At 32.5% G+C, this 26,328-nt stretch overlaps 2 protein-coding genes across 5 annotated transcripts in view; both read right to left on the reverse strand.

Annotated features, from left to right (window-relative positions):
- The window catches only part of LOC130900633 (inactive rhomboid protein 1), a 302,734-nt gene that overhangs the window by 108,884 nt on the left and 167,522 nt on the right, over nt 1–26,328 (reverse strand). The window lies entirely within an intron of this gene.
- Nucleotides 7,191–11,064, reverse strand: LOC130900634 (zinc finger BED domain-containing protein 5-like). Its single transcript, XM_057811375.1, has one exon. It carries the CDS (start codon nt 9,982–9,984, stop codon nt 9,187–9,189), a length of 798 nt encoding a protein of 265 aa, XP_057667358.1. The 5' UTR covers nt 9,985–11,064; the 3' UTR covers nt 7,191–9,186.

The following is a 26,328-nucleotide window of genomic DNA, read 5'->3' on the forward strand; positions in this document are numbered from 1 at the left end:
TCGCTTATGCACTTTATTGCAAACAGACCCTGTTGTGGTAAATTTCTCCATCAGTTGAATTACATACTTATGAGTTGCATGTCTTCCGTCATGTAATTCGTTAAATATTCTAGCAGCAGCTCTTGCACAATTATTATTTTGGTAGTATAAACCTGCAATTTCAATTCTTTCTTGCAAAGAGTAAACCATTTCAGAAAAACAAAATAAATAATGTATCAAATTACACTATCAATAGTGACTATAAATTCTAGTTGACAATGTCAAACTTTAATAAAAAGTAGAGTTTTTTGTTGTTTGGATTTTTTAAGTAGAATAAATAGCACAGTTAAAAAGATTAAAGATTTTGAACTGTTGTACAACCCATTTTAGTACAGGCAAATAAGGTGAAAGTAAATAATAAGTAAAATTTGTGCTCTTAAAATAAAAATTGTTTATCTCATAAACTAACCACTTTAACCTACAAGTATTATACATTTTTGAAATCAGCTCAAAGAGGAGTATCCAAATTTTACATAAAAAATATGAAAAGTAATTTAAAAAAATAAAGGGGATGCTGCTAGGGGTGAGGGGGTGGCTTTTCCAGTAAGTTTAAATAAGCCATAATGCTTGCCCCTTCCAACATAAATTGACGTGTTTTTGGATTTTTTCTAAATACCAGTATTACAAAAGTTATTAAAGGTGGATACTTTTATCTGAAAAGCACTGTATAAATAGTCAGCAACTTCCAGGAGTTATAAATTACGTCGCAACTGGAATTATCTTTATCGGAATCGTTTATATCGTTCAATACTAAGAAATGTTACATATTTAAATAATTAAAAACACGAATCACAAGGTAAAATTTTTATTTCATAAACTGAAAAATTAAGTAGAATATGAATCAGGAAATATATCAAGTTTATATATATATATATATATATATATATATATATATATATATATATATATATCATAGATATGATACAGTTTTTATTTCCAAATCATACTAGAACGCTCATGAGGGTGGTGAAGCCCTTTGAGTTAGTTAATTCAGTGAGTTTGAGTTAGTCAGTGAGTAAGTGACCAAATTTAAACCAAGTTGCTCACACCGAGTTAGAAGTTCGGTCGAATGGGGATTATTTATTGGTGTCGGCAAATTTCTCTTTGGTTTGAATTGATAGTTGGGGCACGCAGGTCTATTCAGGTTCTTCACAGAATAGAAACAATTCGCTTTTTAAGCAGTGTGCTCTTTTTTAATAATTATTTACGTACGCAATGCAGAATTAAAAATTGGCAAGTAAAACTTACAGAATGCATTTGTGTTTACTACTTTAGTTCTCACTTACTCAACATTTTAAATTTGGGAGTGTTAGTAAAATTGAATATGAGACTAAGAAAAAATAACCGAAAAATCAAAAATAATACTAAACTGATATATGAATTAACAAGAGAAGTATTTTCCCTTTTTACTTATAGAGAGCCTTGCTTTCATTCTTTAATTCTTGAATAATTTATGTTAGTGCTGTACATTGCCGTTCGTCACGTGATACTGGTCACATTAACTTTAGAAGCAAGTAGTGCGTTATTTTTATTACAATTGAAAAACACTAAAATTTTCTTGTGCTAGTTAAAAAGCTTTATAACCAAATACCTCACGAATTGAAAGACATTCATTCAACGCAAATAATCATTTGAGATATGCAACTTAAACGAAATGAAACCGATCCTTTTTTGAAAAGAATCATCACTGGTAATGAAAAATGAAAGAACGATCAATTCTGATGTCACAATTAATATCTTTCCGAATTTGCGTTAAAATTGATGGCACTGTTTATTAATTTTCTTCTTACTATTAATCCGACTTCAAAAAATTATTTCCTCTGTTGAAGTAACCATACCAATCAGTACCCTTTGTGAGCCTACCTTTTTTGCTTTGTTTCTACGAATAGGTACAATATAATATAAGCGATTCTTTGAAACCTGCCCAGGGATATCAGTTTTGCCGTCGAGTTCCTTTGATACTTTTGAAAGTCTTTCAAGTAAGAATGGTAAAATTGAAAAATCATATTAAAGTAGTTAGAAATCGACAAATGTCGCCTTCGTTCACGGCCATTATCCATTCGGTTCATACAAGACAGGGTAAAATAAAGTTTAAAATGCCACTCAAGTTGCAACAATACCAACCAGACTGACTCGATTTTACCCCAATTTGAGTCAATTCTGTTTATCAAACTAAGTTGCCAAACACTAAGCAGAGTACAGTGAGGTATCCAATCTTCAGTGTATATCAAATATCGAGAAGTAGTATCCTCAGTAAGTGTATTTCGTGAAGGTGATCGTTCAAAATTTCGTGTTTAGTTAATTTTAAGTAATTAACAATATATTGAAATTTCTGACAATGTTTTTATTAATCCAGTGCGGATTCTTTTGCTTCTACTAGTTAAAAATTATCCCATTAAAATTCTTTTCACGTCGAACTCTTTACATTGATTCAAATTTAATGTCTCGAGATAATTTAATAAGAATCGGACGAAAATTCTTCCATCTCAGTGTATTATTATTATTGTGTACTTCTAGAAAATGTAGATAAAATACAAATTTTATCTACCTTCCGTGCCATAATAGGAGCGAATTTAGATGCTCAAAAGCCAGGAAGCTTGAAATATTAAATTATGAGTGGAAAATGTAATTTTAATAAATTAGTTTTTCACAGAAACGACGAGCGAAACTGTATATGGAAAAATGCAGTTTTAAGTAGTGACAATCGATTTTTTTTTCTATGAAAGTACAAGGCTAGACAATTTTCAAAGAAAATAAGTGATACTTCTATTCCAATAAAGTCGTACAAATTATATGATTTTTAAAATATATTAATACAGGATGTTTCCGGACTTGAAGTAAAAAAAAAGAATAATATATTATTAGGAAAGGAAGGATTCATTATATATCCCGGATAATACATAAAACAATCAATCGCAACGGGATGCATGAGCGTGAAAAAGACTTTATAAAATCTCAAATTGTATAAAATGTGGAAAATAGAGACAAAAGTAGAGCCGTCCTCTACAACAAAAGAGCCACCTGACCAAAACATAGAAATGTATGAAAAAAATCCCGTGGACAAACAAAACCGAAAAACTGGTGTAGTGACCATGATTTCACTTTTAACGAACACGTTGGGAACACGGTTGGCAAAGAGAAGCAAGCAAGATTGATCGAAAAAAAAACAATCTATAGACAGACACCAAACTCAGGTTTATAAGGAGTATCATAATAACTTAAAGAACGGTATTGGCATGGGGGTACGAACACGAAGAAATTTGAGGTCCAACACAACATAACTATACAACAAGCTATTAATGTCCACTGGTCCACAACAAATATATGAAGAATCAGGACTATAAAAAGTATTGGATATAATGGATGGCAGAGCAGAAAAGCTATTTGAGGAGAGAAATGAAGAAAATTTACTAAATATCACCGAGAAGACTACAGAAAATACAGGAAACAATCGATCGATATGTTCGAACAATGTGACGCTAATTACGATGAGATCATTTCGGAATTACAGGGAGTGGTGGAATTCCTGTATTACATCCATCTATCCAAGGGCTTTGTCCAGTGATGGATAGTGTTCATTATGTGTTTCTCTTAGATTTCAATGCCTCAGCTAACGCTTCATCAGTAAATATTGTACCGAGAACTTATTTGTATGGTGCACTGATACCCTTCAAATCATTCGGCAAGGCAGAAAATGGTACAAGGTAGCAAGTATTTCTTCCTTTTATTATGAAAACAATTTAAGCTGTGTACGAAAGTGAAAGTTATGAGGAAATGTTTTATTTTGTGCTATATATATTTTTAAAAGTATAGATCTTGAAAAACAAATGTAGCATATATATATATATATATATATATATATATATATATATATATATATATATATATATATATATATATATATATATATAGTACAGATATCGCTATTCGAAGATCATATAGTGTTCGAAGGGATGAACACAGAATACCGAGAATAGGACTTGAATTCAATTTTGGAGGTCATAGGTTAATTGGAAGATTCCAAAGAGGTGGCGGAAAGAAGTTCCAATAGACGAAATGTGTATGCTCAAGATAAGCATTTGAAAGGAAGAACCTCTGGAGAGAGCAACTGGGAAAGAAAACTTGTAGCAACTTTAATTAATTTACTTTAAAAAGGTGTTCCTTTAAAACAGAAGATTATAAAAGCTAGTAGTTGATAACCTTAAACTCTCCGTTTGATAACAATGAATGCGCTAACAATTTTTTATTATTTTATTTAAATTCCTATGTTGAGTTAAGTGTGTCATAGAAATAGGTATATGGACATTCTATTAACTAGATATCTAGAAGGGCATAATTTTTCACGTTGGCTAGCTATTTCTGCAAATTGTAATTTTACAGAGGGTTTCATAAAATAGGGGTATCAAATCAATAATCATTGTATTTGTGGAGGATACTGATGTATAATATGTAGAAAAAAACTCCTTATGTCTGATATCACATTTTATCTTTAAAGGGCGTGGTATAGCAATTGAGTATTCATTGAGGAAATGGTCTCTGGTTCATTGTTATAACACTGGAAAGCTTATATGCAATTGGTTGTACACCCCAATGACTGCTGCTTACTCATAGATTCCCCAAATATAATGAGCTTTATACACTGTGGAACAACTGAATTGGATAAATTCATTAATATACAGTGCTTTTCAGATAAAAGTATCCACCTTTAATAACTTTTGTAATACTGGTATTTAGAAAAAATCCAAAAAAACGTCAATTTATGTTGGAAGGGGCAAGCATTATGGCTTATTTAAACTTACTGGAAAAGCCACCCCCTCACCCCTAGCAGCATCCCCTTTATTTTTTTAAATTACTTTTCATATTTTTTATGTAAAATTTGGATACTCCTCTTTGAGCTGATTTCAAAAATGTATAATACTTGTAGGTTAAAGTGGTTAGTTTATGAGATAAATAATTTTTCTTTTAAGAGCACAAATTTTACTTATTATTTACTTTCACCTTATTTGCCTGTACTAAAATGGGTTGTACAACAAGTAGAGCGATCGGTGTTTCATCTTCTACAGTTTTCCGAGTTCTACATAAATTCAAGTACCACCCATACAAAGTTAAGTTGGTGCACGAGTTGAATGAAGATGATTTTGATCGTCGTCTAGAGTTTTGCGAATCAATGACGCAAATTATCAATAACAATCCACAATTGTTAAACAATATTTGCTTTTCTGATGAATGCTCATGGTCATTAAATGGCTTAGTAAGTAGGCATAATTGTAGATATTGGGCTGAAAGTGATCCACATATTATGCGTGAATTCCATACACAACATCCCCAAAAGTTAAACGTTTGGTGTGGTATCCTAGGTGACCACATTGTCGGACCTTTCTTCATCAACGGAAATTTAAATGGTGAATCATATCTTGAGTTACTCAGGGAAGGGGTTGACCCACGTATTACAACAATAATAGAAAATGTTGATAACCTTTCCGAAGATTTACTGGTATTTCAACAAGACGGAGCTCCCCCACACTATGCTATGCCTGTCCGACAATTTTTAAACGAAACATTCCCCGCTCGTTGGATAGGTAGAAGGGGGCAGATGATGGAGTGGCCGCCTAGGTCACCGGATTTAACACCCCTAGACTTCTTTTTATGGGGGTATTTAAAAACAAAAGTTTATGCTACCCAACCAGAATCTCTGGATGATTTACGAGAGAGGATAGAAAATGAATGTCGACAATTAAATCCAGCCGTATTAAGCAATGTCAGAGAGGCATTTCAAAATAGATTATACCATTGTATGGAAGTGAATGGTACTCATTTTGAACACTTATTGTAACTTCATAATAAATAGCACAGTTAAAAAGATTAAAGAGTTTGAACTGTTGTACAACCCATTTTAGTACAGGCAAATAAGGTGAAAGTAAATAATAAGTAAAATTTGTGCTCTTAAAAGAAAAATTATTTATCTCATAAACTAACCACTTTAACCTACAAGGTTTTCATTTTCATTTTTTGGATGCCTATGAAAGTCTATACATAGTAAAATGTGTTATAATTGTCTTCAACTGTTTCGGAAAAATCAAATTTATTACATGACGTAACATTAAGAATAGAAAATTATTTTATTTCACAGTTCGCTAAATTACACCTAATAAGTAATATTAATTATTTCTTAATAATGTAAAAAAGAATAAAAAAACATTAATGTCAATGCAAGATATGTTCGAAATGCTCGCCACGAACGTTTTGGAAACATGCTAATCTGGCACAAAAAATATATTCTAACGTTACTCAACATCTCAGGTGTGACTCAGTAATCGCAAGCGTGATTAGTCTTTTTAAGTCATCTAAATTGAGGGGTTTAGTTTTCTATTCAATAATTTTCATAAAAATAAGTCTATTAGGCGTCAGATCGGTAGATAATGCTGTCCATTCTATCGATCTGCGCCTCGCTATCCACCGATTTGGCAAAATTTGGATCAGGTACTGCCGGACATTGATTTGGTAATAGGGTGGTGCTTTATCTTGTTGAAACTATATGTGTTCTCATCAGAAAACAAAACATCTTCTAATTGGATCACATTTTTATCCAACACTCCCATAATTTTCTCATAAAAATCTACTATTGAACTTGTCTTCTGTGAGCTCCCGTGTTCATGTTATTTTATAGGGATGAATTTTATTATCCTTTTGAAAAATTGATGTGGGTAACGTTGAAACTAAAGCATAATATCCAGTTTCGTATCATCATTTACTGCATTGGCAGCTACTTTATTCATCTTTCTTACATGACCAAGCCCGCGAAATTGCTTTTCTATTTTTCTAATGGTTCCTAGGTATAGGCGGAAAATTACAATACTCCGGGAAAACGAATCACAAGAAAATTCCGTGAAACTTAAAACGAAAATGCAAAAAAATCGCCTGTCATCTCTCTCTAAATACGTAATTCAAAGCGTAAATTTTCAGCAGGTATAAACACTGGGAAATTTCCAGATTTATTGGCAAGTATTATCCTGGAAAAATCTTGCTAAAGTTAATTTCATGCTTGTTGATCGTCAATCAAAGGAAAAGCGTTTACCTTGGAAGAGATTGCCATTTTTTTAATCACATTTGGAACAACTCCGAAGGGAAATATGATTTACATTCTCTTTTTTTTTTCATTTTTTCAAGAAAATTAGGCAACAAGGAGCAAGTTGCTTATTTGTGTGTGTTAATTGGCAGATAATCAACAAATAAAAATTTATACATTGTATCCATGTACGTTCGCACCTTGTGAGAAATGTATTTATCAATATTACGAGAAATAATTATTCCTAATATAAAGCATAACTTGTAACCATCAGATATGAAACTTTTTTCTACACACACATGTATATTATCTATTTTCTGCACAATTTACAGAATGGAATTGTAGGCCATTTCGGATATAATTTCATCTTAGAATGTATTTGAAATCTATCAATCAACATTTGAGTTTAGTACTTGTCAACTTTTCTTGTTACAATTTAAAAAAACATTGTCAAAATATTTCTATAGTTTTTAAGAAAAATATTTGTAAAAAATAAGTGATTTTAGTGATGAATCAATAAATAATACTCCACCAGATATTCGATTAACCGCAAAGAAGACGTATAATCTATTATTAACTCAAAAATCAAAAAGTAAATATGAATTTTGTTATAAAAAGTTCATGAATTGGACTCTGGTAAACGGTGTTAGAAATATATCAGAAAATCTCATCATCTTATTTGAAAGAAATATAGAAAAAAAAGGCCCTCGAATCTTTGGACAATATATTCAGTGTTAAGAACAATGATAAATATTGAAAGTAACATTGAATTTCCATGTTACCCTAAATTGTGTTCCTTTAATCTAGTGCTATTGACTCTTTTTAGAGTCACGTGCTTATATTTATCTGCCGTTTTCTTTATCCTGTATAGTAGGTGCTGTAGATCATTCTCTGTCACTAGTACTTCATCATTCGCATAACATTTTTATTGATCGATCTTCCATTCTGTAACATGCATTAACCTCGTTGACGCTTTCTAAGATTGTGTCCATGATAATTTTGAATATGTAGGTCTCCCTGTCTTATCCCGGTCATAATATGTAGTTCTTTGGATAGTCCTTGTAAAATTATCAATGTTAAGTTCATTAATAATATCTTGATATTTATAATCTATACCTATCAGCGGTTCTCAAACTTTTTTAGTGACGGAACCCTTTTGGAAAGCGAAATACTTGACGGAACCCTACAATAAAACAATAGTCTCTAAAAGTATATTCTTTATTAATAAGCATAATAAACGTAAAATGTAACATATACTTATTACTTACTTACATAACAAGTATAATAATAGAAATAGAAGATATTAAAAAAGAAAAAAAATAACTAATGGGAGGTATGAAACTGTTTTTTATTTTTCATCAATTGGTTGATAACAGGTTTGATAGAAGACAGTTGAAGTCTCATATCAGGTTCGGCGTCCAGTCTATTCCGGTATTTTGTTTTCGTGGCTGCAAAGGTTGAGAATCCTGTTTCGCACAAATATGTTGTTGGAAATGGAAGAAGAATATTCAGAGCCATTTTGGCAAGCATTGGGTATTCATCACGGATTCTGCACCAATAATCGTTGAGAGATGTCGTTTTCAACAATGACTCCATACTTGTGTCTGATGACATTTCTAAAAGAGATTCATATATCTCATTTGACATACTTTCGGGCTTTTGCAAGGTGGGTAAAAAAGGATTATGAATCCATGAATTCAGTTTCAATTTTGTATTCTGTTCTTCGGGAAAATACTTCTCAAAAGATGCGCGCATCGAAGTGAGATATTGGACCAATTCTTCAAATACATCATCTTGAAACATTTCTGAGTCGTTATCGCTAACAAACTCACTGAGTAACGTAAAGCTTTCTATTTCTCTCTTACTAACGCAAATAATCCAAAAATCTAATTTTCTTTTAAAGGCAGTTATTTTGTTACAGGCCTGGAACACTGTTGTCTGTTTACCTTGCAATGATAAATTTAATTCGTTCAGTTTTTGAAAAATATCCACCATGAAAGACAGTCGGATAATCAAGTTTTATCATACAAACGGTCTTTCAAATTAAAAGAAGTATCTGGAAGAAACATTTGTAACTCGGCTTAAAGTTCAAATAGCCTTGTTAAAGTTTTACCCAGAGACAGCCATCGCACTTCTATATGGAGCAGCAGTGTTTTATGTTTGCTACCATAATCTTCACACAATAATGATAGCAATCGGGATTGTAGTGGTCGTGATTTGATAAAATTAATAATTTTCACCGCTTCATCCATTACTAATTTTAGGTTTGACGGCATTTGCTTCATTGCTAGTGTTTGTCTATGCAGGAGACAATGACTGGAACCACAATTAGGTGCTTTTTTTTGTATTCGTGACACGACTCCTGCTGTTTTACCCGTCATCGCCTTGGCCCCATCTGTACAAATGTCAATGCAATCGTTCCAACTGAGATTATTTTCTTCAAAAAATATATTTATTTTAGTAAAAATTTCTTCTCCGGTAGTGTTTGTAGGCAACGGTGAACACATAAGCATGTCTTCTTCAAAAGAACTTTCATATGGATATCTCACGATAACCAGCAATATAGCCAGATCAGCGACATCAGTAGACTCATCCATTTGCAAGACGAATCGTGTTTTTTGTAGACGAGTAACTAGCTCTTGTTTGACGTAGCTTGCCAGATCATGAATTCGACGTGAAACAGTATCGTTTGATAGTGACACAGTAGAAAGATGCTTTGCAGATTTTTCATCGAGCATACATTTTGTTATGTCTAACACACATGGTTTTATTAAAATCTCAGCGATAGTGTGCGCTTCACCTTCTTGTGCAATGCGATAGCTAACTAAATATGATGCCTTTGTGACCTTTTCATTGATAGTTTGGGTTACTTGCATCATAGTTTTTTGACTTTCCAATAATTGTTTTTTTTACGTACAAAAAATTCTCTATTCTTGTCTTTAGACTCGGGGTGTACAGTTTCTAAATGTCGGCGCAACTTGGCAGGTGCCATGGAACTATTAGAAAGCAGTTTACTACATAACATGCAGAGAGGTGAGCCGTTGGAATCAACAAATCCGAAACTAATATATGATTCATCATACTTCTTCGCCTTTGAAACCGTGGAACTTGACGTCGTTGCATCATTATCATCGATAATTGCTATACACTCCGCGCGTACTGCTTTTGAACATTCGGCTTCGTTAGAAGATGTTGTTGCAAAACGTTTAACGCCTTTAAGCCAACGTTACATTCTTCTTTATTAATAATTACTTGTCAGGGTGGTGGGGTCAAATTAACGCACGATCGTTTCTGAGTAGAAGAGTTTAGTCCAAAGAAGATATGTACAAAACTGATACAATCAGAATACAGCAGTAGAACAAAAAAACTTATCGCTCCGAACGCTAATCGTCGACTGACTCGAGTGTCGAAGCGCGGTCGTCGCTTTTATAGTCCTAGCCTCGATCTCGAACATTCTTAAAAATACTCGAGTCGGCGCTTTTGATAAATAAAAAGCCGAAATAAAAATAGAAATACAAAAAATGCGGTTTAAACAATCTCGACTTGTTTTGAAGTTATATAGCCGAAAGTCGCTTGTTTACAACTATAGCGTCTAATCTCAGCGGCGGCTTTTATCAAAGTGACTGCGCGCTCACAAGTAGATATCGGCGGTCGGTTTTCATCAAGACAAAGGCTAAAGCGGCTTGCGGATCTCATCTGTGAGACATAAAGCATAAACAAATCACCTTAAACTTAAGTATTAACTCTATTCTTTTTATCTAGGCGTGTGCCGTCCTGGGCTACTGTAGAGATATATTTTTTTACTCTTCTGACTCTCGTATTTTGTACAGGGATTGGTGTAAGTAAAGAACTTGCAATAGGTTTGCCATAAAGTTTTATTGAAGAGCGGCGTGATGTTAAACTCTCCTCGTAAAATGCACTGTTTCAAGTTAGAATGAAATTACTTTACTGTGCTGGGTGGCGACTGAGTTCTAAATTCTTGTGGAACCCCTAAAGGGGTTTCGCGGAACCCTAGGGTTCCGCGGAACACACTTTGAGTATGGCGGATCTATATCATTTTTTTCCAGATTCCTTAATCGTATTTATTAAGTATCGACTTTACTGGAATCAAACATGTGTTTGTTGAACTGTGATGATATATATATATATATATATATATATATATATATATATATATATATATACAACTTTTAAAAATTTTCTTAAAAGAATGTCTTTTCAGTGATTCCTAATAGATAACTTCCTGCTATCTACAACTAACTACCCTCTAACTGGCCTACGTTTAGAAAAGTAGGTGGGAAATGTTCAGCAGAGAAGATATTTATAAATGTGTAATTTTCCTTTGAATTAGGTGAAAGAATTATGCAACAGAATATGTGCAGACAAGGATAGTTTTCACTTATTCTATAATAAACAAACTGACATGAAAAATCTGTAATATTTTCAGAAACTTTCAATTAAAATATCTCGTGTAATGTTTATTTACAATACTTGCAATAACAAAACCCTCGAAAAAGTTGAAAAAGTAAACATTTGTAATTCTATAGTCGTTGCTAGCTAACAATAACAACTCACAAGGACGGAGTTCCATTTTTCAACACTTCTCCAATACTGTCAAATAACTTGCAAAAAGAAAATGGTAACATTAATCATCAATGAAACCTGCAAAAATTCTCAACATCTTTTACTAGAACGTATTTTTCAATATTTGTACAAATAGACCTGGCAATATTTTTTAGAAGAAATGAAAATTAACGATTGTTTAGAAAATAATGAATTATTATAATGCTAGAATCTGACATACGTTAACGGTAAATGAATACATACAGTGTGATCTTGAAATAACATAACTATCTACGATTTCGATTTGGTAGCGGCTCATTTTCTGATATGTTAAGCAGAATTCAAATTACATTTATACAAATTTTTGCTAATATTAGAAATTACGTCGTTGGTCCAAAAATGCCCAATCAAGCTCTTTGTATTAGCTTCGAACAATCTGTTTACCAGAGAGATCTATTTAGAGCTTACGGAAGAACTTTATTGACCCATGATTGGCAGTCATTCGAATAGAATGTCCATCAACTTTAGAACCCCTAAGCTCCTTGTTAATAACATACATTAATACTTGTGATCTTTCCGATTGGAAGTGGAAGTGGAAGAAACATGAACTTTCAATATAATTTTTTCTTTGTCCCTGCAATTGCAAAAAGACAAAATTAATAAGCGCATTTCATTTTGTTCAGGTTTTTATGCAGAAAGATAAAAGACGCCTTGACGCACTTTATACTTTTTACTACTTGTTCATATTTCTTGTGACCTCAGTTTCATATATGAAGTTGGCACTATCTATCTATTTCCATGTATTTCTTTCCTTTTTTCTTTGCTTGTCTTGTTAGCATTATTTTTACTTAATACATATGTTACAGTGAAAACCGAAATCTGGCGAATGTCGACGGTGAATATCAACATTCACATAGTCGCTTGGTGAAAGATCAAAATATTTGCTAAATACCCTTATGTCTGTCTTACACCGGTAAATTTTGACATTTACCATGCACTAATGGTCACACACATAGGGGACGTACTTTTTTCGCCTCTCTTTCTGAAAGGAATGACCAAGAATTTAAAATACACAGGATATTCTATATGAGAAAAGAAAATAATAGTAATAAAAAAATGACTTACCTATGTGATTTAAATCTTATTTATTGCAACAACATAAACTATTATGACACTTTGAATTGCACAAGAATCCCTCGCTTTTACAACTGCATTTATTTGCAATGACAGCGTGTATAGCCTTGTCCACCGCTTTAGCTGCAGCTTCTTCTCTCAGCGACCTTTCTTGAAAAGAAATCTCATCTATGGAAAGATCTTTGCAAATTACGAACTGATTACGTGTGTAAAGCTGCTTGAGGGTACCATTTTTATTTGTCAGTTTATAGAAGTCGGAGTCTTCTATTTCAACAACAACCGCTCATACATTTCGGCTATCTGTACGATCACGGTCGACATCAGGGACTTGTATTCGTACATTATCACCAATTTGAGGAAATTGTTTTTGTGAGGTTTGTAACATTTTTGTTGCTTGCAGTAGAAGATTTTCTTTCGCGGCCGCTCTTTTTGTAGAAATCAACTCTGTGTTTTTCAGTCAGAATTTGATACGTATATAGGTTATATGTCCTCTTCAATATTTTTCTTTGGAATATGGTTTTCGGTATGACCACCGCTCAAATTTGTTTTATAAGCATTAACAGTTTCTTCAAGCTGTTCTTCGGTGTCAGAAGTATTGGCAATTTCTTCGAGTTGTTGTTCAATTTCAATATTTGCGATTTGTTCGCCAGGCAAAAAAGACGATGCTATGACTCTTTTTGCTTTAACGCCAAACATGGCTTCATGACGTGTTCCTTCGTGGTATGTAGTGTTGTTGGCAAATTGAACAAAGGATGAACCATCTGACCATTTATTTGTATCGTTATCGTTCATCCCTGCAAATAGCATATTCTGTATATCCTGATTGGCCCTTTCAACCGAGCCTTGTGTTTGACTGTGACGAGGCTTTCCATGAACTATTTTAACATCTTTCATTCTTCTTCAGCTCTTTTAGTTTTCAAAGGTCGTAGCTGGACAAACTTAGTTAAATGATCTTGATACACCATTATGAACTTATATTCGCCATCTCTGTTTGACTGCAGATCTATCAGATCAACTTGACATGTTGAGTTTAATTCAGAACTAACCATCGGCTTCACAACAATACCTTTCTTAGGTGCACTGTGTTTCATTTGATACTGTTTGCAACAGTCAATTTGTATATTTTGAGATCCAACGGAACTAGAGAAATTGGACTTGGTAGCACTGCCATCGAAATATGAATTTTTTAAGAGAGCATGTGAGCACTATGATTTAGTTTTAGGTTTAAGAGATCAACAAACCTCTTTTTCAGCTACAGTTAAAAACAGAAAGATTGACCGATTGAGGTAACTCTTAGTGTTGGATTCGCAACAGTATAATCAATTCTACATGATCAGCTTTTAGTAAAAAAATTATTCATGTAGGGTGACATACAGACGATTTTTTTAAAAACATAGCGAATAAATTCGAGCAGAAAGCGGACGGTGGACATCGTATAATTTCTCAAGTAGTAACAGTTGATTGAACATAGATCCCATTTTGTGATATTAATAACCACCAGTACCAACAATGGTGAAAAAGCAAAAGACTGCCAAGAAAGCTATGTACATCAGTTTCTTTCATTGTACAGAATTAGTGCAAGTAATTAAGCCTGAGGATCAAAGCACATTTACAGCAATTTTTTACCTGCAGTTCTGAGTCATGCATTGTCACATACTGTACAGCAAACAGTTGAATTTTTACGTTAAAATTAACCTTTACCCCAAAGTAACATGTATGCTGTCGATGTTTCACTACGGGAGATTAGTTAGATAAAGCGATTCTTAAATTTTTTAACCCATTTCAAATATGATTAGCTTTCAAGCTTTTAAACCTACAATAGTTATTTGTATGCCAAGGACTGATAGTAAATACAATTTTAAAAATTGTATTTACTATCTAGACTATAAAAATTCCTTAGCGACATTTTATCAGATCGATTTTGCATCCCTCTTGGACGTAAACTTCTACTTTCATTTGTTATTTCCAAAGTGATTTTGTTGTGGATGAAGCTCATTTATTTTGTTGGAAACCGAAATCTGGCAGGAGCGCCAACACGTGTAAAGGCCACATCGAATAACATGAAGTCGAACGAAAAAATTGAATTCTCCCAGCTTCTTCTGCTTTTTTGATATGTTTACGAGGTTACTACACCATATTTTTTATAATGTCTATAAACAAACGTTGTATTTAGACAAGGTTGTCGTTATTTCATGATATTTTTTTACATCCTGAATATTCACAAAGAAAAAAGTTCGGAGCTTCTAGAAAAATTGGATAGCAAGTCGGATAAAAGAAAAGATTGAAAATGTTTCCTTCGAATCGACAGACATATTATTCAAAAGCCCTATTGCAGTAGTTGTGTTCTAAGAAATAAAATAGTTTTCAACGACTCGCAGCTTAAATTATGTAGTCGACTATGTGGAAAAAAGCTAATCCCTATCGGTGTCCATTTTTCAACTGCTTATGTCTTTTAAAATTAGTAAACTAATATATGACGATGAAAGAGTGGTTGAATGTAGAATGGTTGAAATATGAAATAAAAAGTAAAGAAGAAAAACTGGCATGTAATGCAATACACATCCTAGAACAACGTTAACAAATTCAAGAGTCAGAATTCATATCTGTTGGAAATCAATTTAGGGGTCAAACTCTCTGCTACCTTATTTATTTAGTTTTAGTGATGAGCAAATTTACACAAGAAAAATATAATCGTTGTTCAATCGCAACTTACCGGATGCTATAATAATAGCAAAATTAATTATGTAGAAGGGAAAGCACGGAAGTTTGAATTGTATATAAAAGGAAGCAAAACAAAATATACGAGGACTGGCCGTTGAATAACGAGACTGTTTACGAAAAAGGATTTTATTATAAAAATTATTCTAGATTCGAATGCTCCTCCTCAATATACTTCCCTCCCCTCGCCACACACCTTTCCATACGATTTTTCCATTAATCAGTGCAGGAGGTCTTGATTGATGAGTACCTTTAGGAGCTCTGCCGTTTTTTGCTTTACCGTTTGCATCGACTCAAATCGGGTCCCTTTCAAAGCAGATCTTTTTCTAGCCTTTCTAACCTTTCAAGGAAATCTGAGCAGACCCGTTGACGCAAGAGCTTTTGATCAGGAATCAGATTTTTTGGTGTAAATCCTCGTATAAACCGTTTCTCTTTATCGGCGTTTACAGCCTCGGCAATTATCCGGGTGCTCATTCGACGATCTACACTGTTTGAAACAGTCACAGGGCGCCCTGAGCGCTGGTCATCTCCAGTGTTCTCTCGGCACTCACTAAAGCACTTTCACCACTCAAAAATACGCGCACGAGATAAAGAATTGTCTCCATAGGCCTCTTGCCCCAATTTATAGCACTCAGTAGGAGTTTTTTTCAATTTAACGAGAAATTTGAGATTAATTTTCGGCACGAAAAAAAAGCATGTTCGTTTTAAACCGCTACTACACAAAAAATATAATAGTGACGGAAACGTGTTTTGGGACGTGCATAGACTAGATATCTAGATACCCATTGCACTACTCGTTTTTTACCCCACCCGTCTAGGGCACTCTCTAGTGGTCGGTCTCGTTATTCAATAGCCAGACCTCGTATGTTTATAAGGAGAACAAAATAATACAAAGAACAGAAACAATAAACTTTCCAACTTTATCATTAACAGCATCTTATATTTGAATCATATTTTGAAGACCAATTGTACCCAAATTTACATCCAAAATTTTGTTAGTGTATTTGGAATGAAGTGAGGTAGAAAAATATTAGCATATAATACCTAAAATAATTTTTGAAAATTATGAAAATTTTTTCAAAAAAAAATTGACTTATTATTATCGTCCCAAATGATATTTAATCTACAAACCATTAAGCTATTTTACGTTTGAAGCTTCATTTGACAAAAGAATCACATAAATGATTCATTTTACAAAAATCTGTTAAGAAATTTGTAGAATCTAGTCAAATTCAATTAAAAATACCATTAAAGAATCACAAAAATGTAAAATAGAACTTTCTGTTTCATACAAAAATTAATAAATTAATTCACGCGATATTATTCAAGCAACGAAGTGCTAAATTTAAAATCAATATGAGTATACTGAATAAAGTGGTGTGAAAAGAAGATTGCAGTAGGTAGAGAATGTAATGAGAGGACTCACAAAAAGATGAAAGCATATAGTAGTTCTTCCAATATCAATTGTAGATTATAAAAACCAATTAGAAACCCTTTGATCTACCATAGGCGTAGATATCTCATTTTATAAATTTATTATTTTTATAAATACTAACAGACGCGAACTGAGCCCTTTTTGTGACCCATTGGTCTGTTAGTCTTTTATCTGACGCAAATAATCTTGTGGCCTCGATCCTTGACGATTCGGTTATTGCCATTTATTGTCGTCCGTTATTATATTCTGGATAATTTGCTACCTTTTGCTGTATTACTTCAAATGTCGCAGCCCTGCTCTCCTTATATAAATTGTCCTACGTATAAAATCTTGATTAGCTTTGTCAACTGATTTCAGTTTTTACTTTACATGTTTTCGGTTCTGAGAACGATCCACAGTAACCCCTTTCGTGACTACTCGATAAATGGAAAATTTATTTACTCTAGTTAATTCCGCAATTCTTATTATGATTGCATTATCAGATTGCTGAATATTTTCCTTTTTTAAACATTCGAATATATTTAAAATAACTTTCTGTGTTTGTATATCTGAATCTTTATTATTAATTTCATACCTGTTTTTATTCTCACTACTCTGTGCAATTTTATTGCCTTTTATTTATTTAAAAAAATTTATTAATTAAATTAATCTCACCTAGACACACCACTGCTTATCGCAGACTGCCTAGCAGGAGTATTTAAATGAAATACGATTCGATGTTTTCATCGGTAAAAAATGGAGATGATGTGTTCTTGTGGACTGACGTTAGATGTATGCCGAATTTTATACGGGGAGAAAACATTATTTTTCATTTCTTAATTTGGTACGAGTTCCTTGCGTTTTTATGAAATTATGATTGTTCCTCGTATAATTTGGAAATTAAAAGATGAAAACAGAATAGGGTGGAACGGTATGATGAAAATATTACCAGCAAATTGTAAATAAAAATGAGAAAATGTATAATTTACCTCAATAAATACATCAAAATGGATTTTATTTCGATTTATACCCATTATTCATAAGATATCCGTAAGTGAAGTAACCTAAAAAAATTGTGCAAGTCTTCCGCATATCCCGTAAACTGGGTTATACTTAATACGATCTATTTGTTAATTTTTGTTCCGAATTACCCCAGCGCAATATTAAATTATACTTGTCACTGAATGACTCTTTATATGTTATGTATTTTTAGTCTAATTTTTCCTTGAAAAATTCGACTATTACGGTAGGCATGACTAGAAGAAAAATGGGGAGCACATCATTTTTCCCATGTTTTGAGACCTCCTGAACACGATTATGATGGTTTTTCGAATGTCTGTAGTTTATATATATATATATATATATATATATATATATATATATATATATATATATATATATATATATATATATATATATATATATATTTATATATATATATTTGGTTCAAAATTAGCATACATGGCTTTTTTGCTTTTTTGGCGGCGGATTGATGTTATTAGAGTTTGGTTGAAAACAAATGAATATTTCGAGGGGTCGTAGTGCAAAAAAAGTGGTTTTTGACCTTTGCTCACCTCTGCAAATCAAACGAAAAGCGACTGAAAAATGAAATTTCACATGTAGGTTCAATTAGTTGCGAGATGATTTCCTGTCTAAGGTCGAAACTTTCCATCTCCACCCCTCTCCATTTTATGGTCATTTTTGTTATATTTTCTTATTTTTTGGCCAGAAAAAGTTTAACTAGAGGGTTCGAACTTGGCATGCAAGTAAAGGTGATAATGGAGAATTGTCTTTCTCAAGTTCAAAGTTTTCTTCTTCAGTTCTTCTAGCACAAAACGCCTGAAATCATTTTGATCGTTGTAATTGTTGAACTGGACCGCCTCCTATTTAATGAATAATACGAGTATGATCATTGCTAGGGTGATTTTTTTTACTTCCCATTTTCGAAATTTCTTGTCATTATTACAATTTTTTCTTTTTGTCAATTGGAATTGAACAAGAGGGTTCCAGACCACAGGGTCTATTATAATTATGATGAATTTTCATTCGAGAGAGAGAGAGTTAACTTGTGAAATGAAAAGTTATTGAGGAATAGCAAATTTTCCATGTAAAGAAATAAGATTGAGAATTGATATCATTTCCAAGAAATTCATTTTATGGAAAGATTTTTTTGTGTATTAGTTAAATTCTTCATTCGACGAAAAATTCGACTTTCGTGATGGAGCTCTGCTGCTCACGCTTTTTTATGTTTGCTTTAGATGTTTTCCTACGTTATGACATATAATTATCTCTATTTACTTTATTTTTAATTTTATTTGTATTTCATATGTAAAAATTCCTTCGCCTACAGGTCGTAATCTATTAAGACTATTTTCTAATTCTATGAAGACTACAATTACTTTACTTTCTTTTAATCTTTCTATTTTTGTTTATTGACAACGTAGAACGTTTCAACAATAAATAGTATGGAGTGCATTAAATAATTGGTTTAATGATTTTAATATTGGAGATTTGGCGCTTGACGATCGATCGCACTTAGGGCGTCCACCTGCGTGGAATATCGAAGTTACACGGTGAAAACCAACCTAGGGCCTTCCAAAGACACCATACATCGATATCTAAAATCATTAGGTAAGATTTATCAAAGTTTTCGATTAGTGCCACATAAAGTTAACATCTGAAATATATATTATTCATGAGACACTATATTTCGACCATATTCCGAAGTACCGGTGCACAACATAAATCTAGAAAGCTAAGATCACAACTCCAGTTGTTAAGAAGCAATTGATTTGTTTGGATATTTTTCAATGCTGCACTCTCGCAGGATGTACATTATTTATATAACTGAAAGTTCGAAAACCAAATTAGCCTTTCTGGCGGACGATTATGTACCACATGGAATAGACGAAGTACGCGATATGTTTGAAGAACGGAGCCATTATTTCGATTTCGCGTTCAACAACTTGCAAGCATTGATCTAGTGTGAGTCTATCCATAATGTAATGTTAAAACAAATTAAAGTTGTGTAGCGACTGCGACTTTTTCAGATTTATCGTGGTTCTTCAAATTAGCTCCGCTTAATTATTTTTATGAGTTCTATAAGTTTGGAACTGAATCTTCTATGTAGTTCTTTATCAGCGTCTTTCCGAAGTCTAACTTTCTCCGCACGCTGAAACTATCGCAGTGACCTAATATGGGGTTTACAGTTTCTTCCTCGACAGAATTCACACAAGAACAGCTTTATCAAGTTAATTAGATGTATATCGAGCATACACTGCTTTGTTAACGTGAACTTCGGCGATTGTTCTGTTATAAACTGTTTCACTTGTCTTTGACCCGACTATAGCCAATACCTTACTTCCGCTGAAGTAGTCTTTTATGACGGGTCGGTTTCTTCAGGTTCTAATAAAGTGTCAAATAATTAAATGTTTGTAACTCACATAACTTTTTTAGGAATAGGTACTGTTGGTAACACAATGAAAGATGCCTATATAACATCTTTCATGTATTGAATAAGAACAGAAATAAGCGAGGAAACGTTGTTCTATTGACGGTTTCCTATGGTCTGTGTTTGTGACAACAATCTGTGCTTAATTCTATTCACACGTGTTTTAGTACCGAAGAAGACGTGTTTTTGTTTAGGTTAATGTTGAAGTACTCGCTAGTTGGAGAAAGTTGTGTTGGTTTCAAAATTAGAGTTGATATTGAAAATAATGGATGCGAAAGGAAAAAGTAAACGGTAAAAAATTTTTGAGTTATTTCTTCAAAAATAAACTGAGCTGTGGGCTTCTGAAAGCGGAACTGTTTATAAAAGTCATCATCGGACCAAAAATTATAATGATCAATTTTATGACGAACTGAATAAGCTTGTTCTTCTGGCATTTGCCATATTTCCTCAATCAATTACTCATCAAACAAATCTTTTAAATTTTCGAAAGCATTCATATTAAATATTTCTAAAAATTAACTAACCAAATATAGGTTAAGTTTCTACTAAACTCTTTAATTGACACTTGTGACTGTCTATTAACTTATTTGTCAAATAACTCAATTTATGCGATGGTTTAATTTATTAGGAGGTGAAGAAACCGAATTTTTGATTATTCGGTAAATAATAGTTAGTAGGGACTTTATTGGGAAGTGAAGAAAATGGGAATTACTTAGTGAAAATACCAAGGAACTGTATATATCAGATATTTCGAAAGGTAAATTATTGACTCTATGTGCTTCGTGTTTGTTTTTTAACGACATCGGAAAGTATTCATACATAATACATTAGTTTTTGTTAAACGTCCAGGATTTAAGTATTTATAAAGAATGTTTTCGACGTCGGGGATAGAAGATACGCGAAAGAATAAAAGCACGATTCTTTTTTCTTACTTTATGCGAAGGCGAGCGACTTTTACTACCTCCACAAAAATAAGGCGATACGATTTATTGCCGAATAGCGCTATACGGAGTAGGTATCATAATCTTTTAACATTGTGCAAATTTTGGATGAAGCAAATAGGCCATAAATAATAAATATTTCTTCGCTAAAATGAAAAAATATATTTCTTGAAAACTAGATTTTTGAAACGTCGAAGTCGAATGATTTAATCTTTTTCTTGAGATAGATTTTTGAATCGTTAATTATCTCGCCACTCCTGAGGGGAACATTTAAGATCTGTTAACCATATAATAAGTTATACAATGTATTCCTTTTTTATGCTTTCGAATTACTTAATTTCTGTCTTATATACTTACTATTATAATCGTTAAGATTTATTTTAAACTGGAAATTATGGATTTCCATAATTGTCGCGTATGGAATGTAACAATTTCTTTTCAAAGATTGTTTGGAAATCGAACTCGATGTCGCGACTCGTGAGTGGAGGTGTTGTAGTGGAGTACTTTCCCAAAAATCGAGAATCTCATTCATAGAGGACCACTACGACTTTTCAAAACGTCGAAAGTTGAGACAAACATTGCTCAGACTAGCAAGGAGTACACACCCAAGAAAAGATACGGCTGAAATGTTCAAATTCATAATATTTTGGTAAGTAATTTTGAATTAACTGTCATTATATGTATATTGACTCTTTCGGTGATTTTGATAATTTCATCTATTTTTCTAGACCAAATAAGTAAACCTCTTTTAGATTCAATAAAAAATTAAAAAACAGAAATATTAGATCTAAGTATAATTGTAATAATATGGCAAATTTGAAATCAGAGTATTTAAACTGCGTACCACTTATCAATATGCGAATACCATGCGAATCACTTATCAATAATTTTTTTAATAGATAACATTCAAATCATTTTCATTTCTATTCTTTGTAGTAATTCTAAATTGGTCGTAAATATTCAAAACGTCACTTCTTGGATACCACCCAAGGATACCCTTTCTAAAAATTTTGCTTTCACGCTTTAATTCGACTATGGTTAGAAAGTTTTGAATTCCATACAACATGAGTGAATGCAACTCCGAGTTTGGTATGAGCCAAAATAAGTTCCGTCAAAAGCATCTGACAGTTCAACAAACGATGTTATTGTTATAGTCTTCGTAAAGACACAGAAAATCACCCCAAAACAATGAAAACGCTGCAATAAGACAGTTGAAATCATCAGATTAGTAAAAAATTTATACTGCGTAAATTAAATCTGTGTATTTAGAAGTAAATCTTGTAAATTTGTATTCGTAATCCACATCCGGATGCTACAGTTGAATTGAATAATATCTCAATTGAGAGAGAACCAAAATACAATTATTGTATTTTGGTTCTATAATAATAGACTAGCTCGATCCAGATGTGGAGAATCGTAATGGCTTAATCCAATAGACTATCTATTTATATGGATTGGAAGCTTAGACTTTGAAATTATCATACAAAACTTACAAGGAACAATTGAAAGGAACAGTCAATAAGAGTAGAGACTCGGGTACTTGAAGTTTTATATGGATTATAACTTATTATAAATGGAAAAATAGAGGGCTTAACGGGTGTAGGGAGAAAGAAGTTTTTTGGATCATAATAATATTCGAGAATGGATGGAAATATGACATATTTACATAAATTACATTCCCCTATTTGAAAAAAACTCCCACTTTCAGATGTTATAGGAGTGTATACAGTACAGCAATATTTCAGTTATTTTACAGCATAACTAACAACCGATTTTTTATCCTCCTGTCGTATATCTCTGACGCCTATGAATAGAAGCAGCGTGGCACAGACGTCTTCAGTTATTCGTTCTTCTCCTACTACACAAAAACGTGAAAATTGCTGGTAGCAAGATGAGGCTTGTAGGGCGGACAAAACTTCCATCCAAATTTTGTTTACATAGCTACTGTGGGGGTCCATCCGTATATGAACGAGTATTCTCATGGAGAACCATAAGACCTACAGTAAACAATGATCCAATTCCCGCAATGTTTCACGTAGTGCTTTGTAAATCAAAAATCCGAAAAAGCCTTGAAGTTGACGGGAGGTTTTGGAGTATGAAAGTAAATGAATAGGCTAAATATAGTCTTATAATAATAATTTAGAACATTTTTGTACATTCCTTTTAAGTTTATTATCCTTAATTGGTTCTCATCTTGTAAGGTATTGTTTTATGATTGAATTCTCATATTGCCAGATGTTTGGGACGGTTAATATGGATTTTTTTTCCTGAATTGTAGCCCAAGAAACGTTACATTTAAGTTAAGGTTTATTCTTATATATGAAATGATCAAAAACTATTAAAGTGTTCAATTGCGTAACTCAACCAAATAAAATTCCAATAGAAGGAACGAGAACTTTCGACCACTGCTACAACACTACTGACACGAGGCGGAGCCTATCCAGCTGGTATATGATATAAACGTCATAGATCTGTTACACATTCGCAATTGAATCGGCTAATTACATTTAATTTAAAGGGCAAAATCAGGAAACTTTCTTTTTGGATATCCTTCGTATGAAATTCAGAATACATTTTGCACAAGGTTTTGCAAGGATTGTGAAGTGACAAGGTACATAGAAATATAGAAAAAATGCTTATATGCTTGAGCAAAATACAATTTGTCTATTTATCAAAGAAAAATAGTGAACCAAAACAATTACCATGCATGATCATGACGTGAACATCTCGGGCGAAACGGGACAGGGCATGGTCAAAATCATACGCATCATTATATACCACAAATGGAAAGTAGCGTGGGAGGGACAAGTTCCGCATTGCGTAATTTTCTTAAACATGTCTGACACTCACAGCTATACTCTTCCTAAGAAAACAGTTAAAAAGGTTCATTTTAACGCTAGCTAAAAACAAATGATTGTGAATATTTATAAAAATGAAATACAAGAAAATGACAACAAGATTGTTGATGACGTTATTTCCGAAACGGTAATTATTTCGGAGTTTCTTCTTCAAGTGTCTATCAAATCGAGCGTGAGTACAGAGAATATAGGAGAAATTTAATTTTAGGAAAAGAACAGAGACTAATAATTTATTATATAGGTAGTTAAGATGATTTTCTACCTGATGAAAAGAGAAGACCACGAAGTAGCTGGAGAGAGGGCATAGATAAGGAAATTCAGAGAGAGAGAGAGAGCCAACAGAAAATTTATGGCAAGATAGAGATAGATGGTGGTTAGAAATCGAAAGACATTGGAGAATGATGAGAATGAAAAAAAAATCATTTATACTCCACGAAATATACAGTATTAATAAATAAAGTTAATGTTCATGCATTAGTAATCAGTAGCGCATCAGTAATAAGCGAGATTATTTTTCCGCTTTTGGTTTGAAATGGAAGGCCTGTAAAACCGAAACCAATACCATATGGTACAAACCTTACATAACATCGAAAATATTGCGATAGTGACTTGCATAATAGTGGTGTAAAAATAAAAGTTGACTAAATGAACATTCGTCTCAAAAACTTTAGTTTTCGATATAGTATAGTTTGTAGAATTTTAGAAATTAATGATTATAGAACGAAGCACTTATATATTCAATATTCGCCGTTGGTAGATTCCATAAACCTAAATTATGGAATATTATAACCTGAAAGTCATTGAAAAATTTCTGTATGTATACTTTTTCACTAGATTTAATTAAATAGTACTGTACGGTACGACAAATAGGAACTCACATCGTTTAGTATGGTGGAATAAAGATTCACACAAGAAAATGTCTTTAATCGACTTTAATTTTAAGCTTAATATAATATGCCGACACACCTTTATGTGAAAATAATACTTCATAAGAACATTTTAATTTAACTCAGAAAATCACTTCTTTTATTTTAAATTTTCCACAAAATCCGTTTTATACGTAGGTGATAAACTATTCCAATATCCACTTCATGATGAAATGACATAATGAATTAATAATATGCTATTCTATGCTGTCTTATGGTCGGGTCGAATCTGATAGAATTTTCAATGAGCCCTGACCATACTGCTTGAATGCATTGGATGTAAGATGGATGTGCTGATGCTATAATACACACAAACCAGTCGACCGTTTCCTTAGCTAGGGTAGCAAATAATTAGAAATATGCTTGATTGAAATATATTGAAGTTAAGTTAAGAAAATGGGAGACGTTAAGGAATAACAAAAAAAATATGATGGTTTTGGAAATATGAGATAAATATAAAGATTTTTTATTTTGTTATTTTTGAGTTGATGCTATATTATTTTTAACGTATTTCAAGTAATGTAACTATATCACAATCAAGAATATGTAGCAATGAAAATAAGGAAAAATGATTATATTATTAGAGTCTAATAACTTATTGAGATAATTCCAAATAAGACCTTATTAAAATTAATTTCTTCAAACATTCTTTTTTTTCAATGCGTTCTTTTATATAAATAATGATTAATGGATGATTCTGTTATATGAATCAGAATTATTCTGATCTTGATTCGAATAAAATTACTGTTCCATCTAAATTAAAATATCAGACAATTATATAAAACTTAATTGCACTTGCACATTCTATATAAAAAAAATTGAAATAGGTTTTGTGTGGTCAGAAGAAAATCGTTTCAATTCAGTGGAAAATAAACCAATCTAAGTAGAATTAATCCTAAACAAAACGATGAATATTAAGTGTCAGATGTAAAAAGATCATATTCATTTTCACGTAACAATTGTGTTCATATCAGTTAATTATTATGGCTAGAAAGAGCTTTTCAATCAAAATAGAACACTTGGAATTAAAAAAAAATCCATTTTAAATATGTGGTTTATTTGAGGTGTGAGTCAAAATGGTGTCGTGAGTTTGCGGATTCATTCACGTACAAACGACGAAGCTAAATAAAGAGAAGAACGTGAAAAACCATCAACAACGAAATTCTATAATTTGAAAATCACAGGAGTACGAAATTACAAATTATGGAATAAAAATGT

Source organism: Diorhabda carinulata, chromosome X (genome assembly GCF_026250575.1).
Source record: "Diorhabda carinulata isolate Delta chromosome X, icDioCari1.1, whole genome shotgun sequence".
Classification (NCBI taxonomy): Eukaryota; Metazoa; Arthropoda; class Insecta; order Coleoptera; family Chrysomelidae; genus Diorhabda; species Diorhabda carinulata.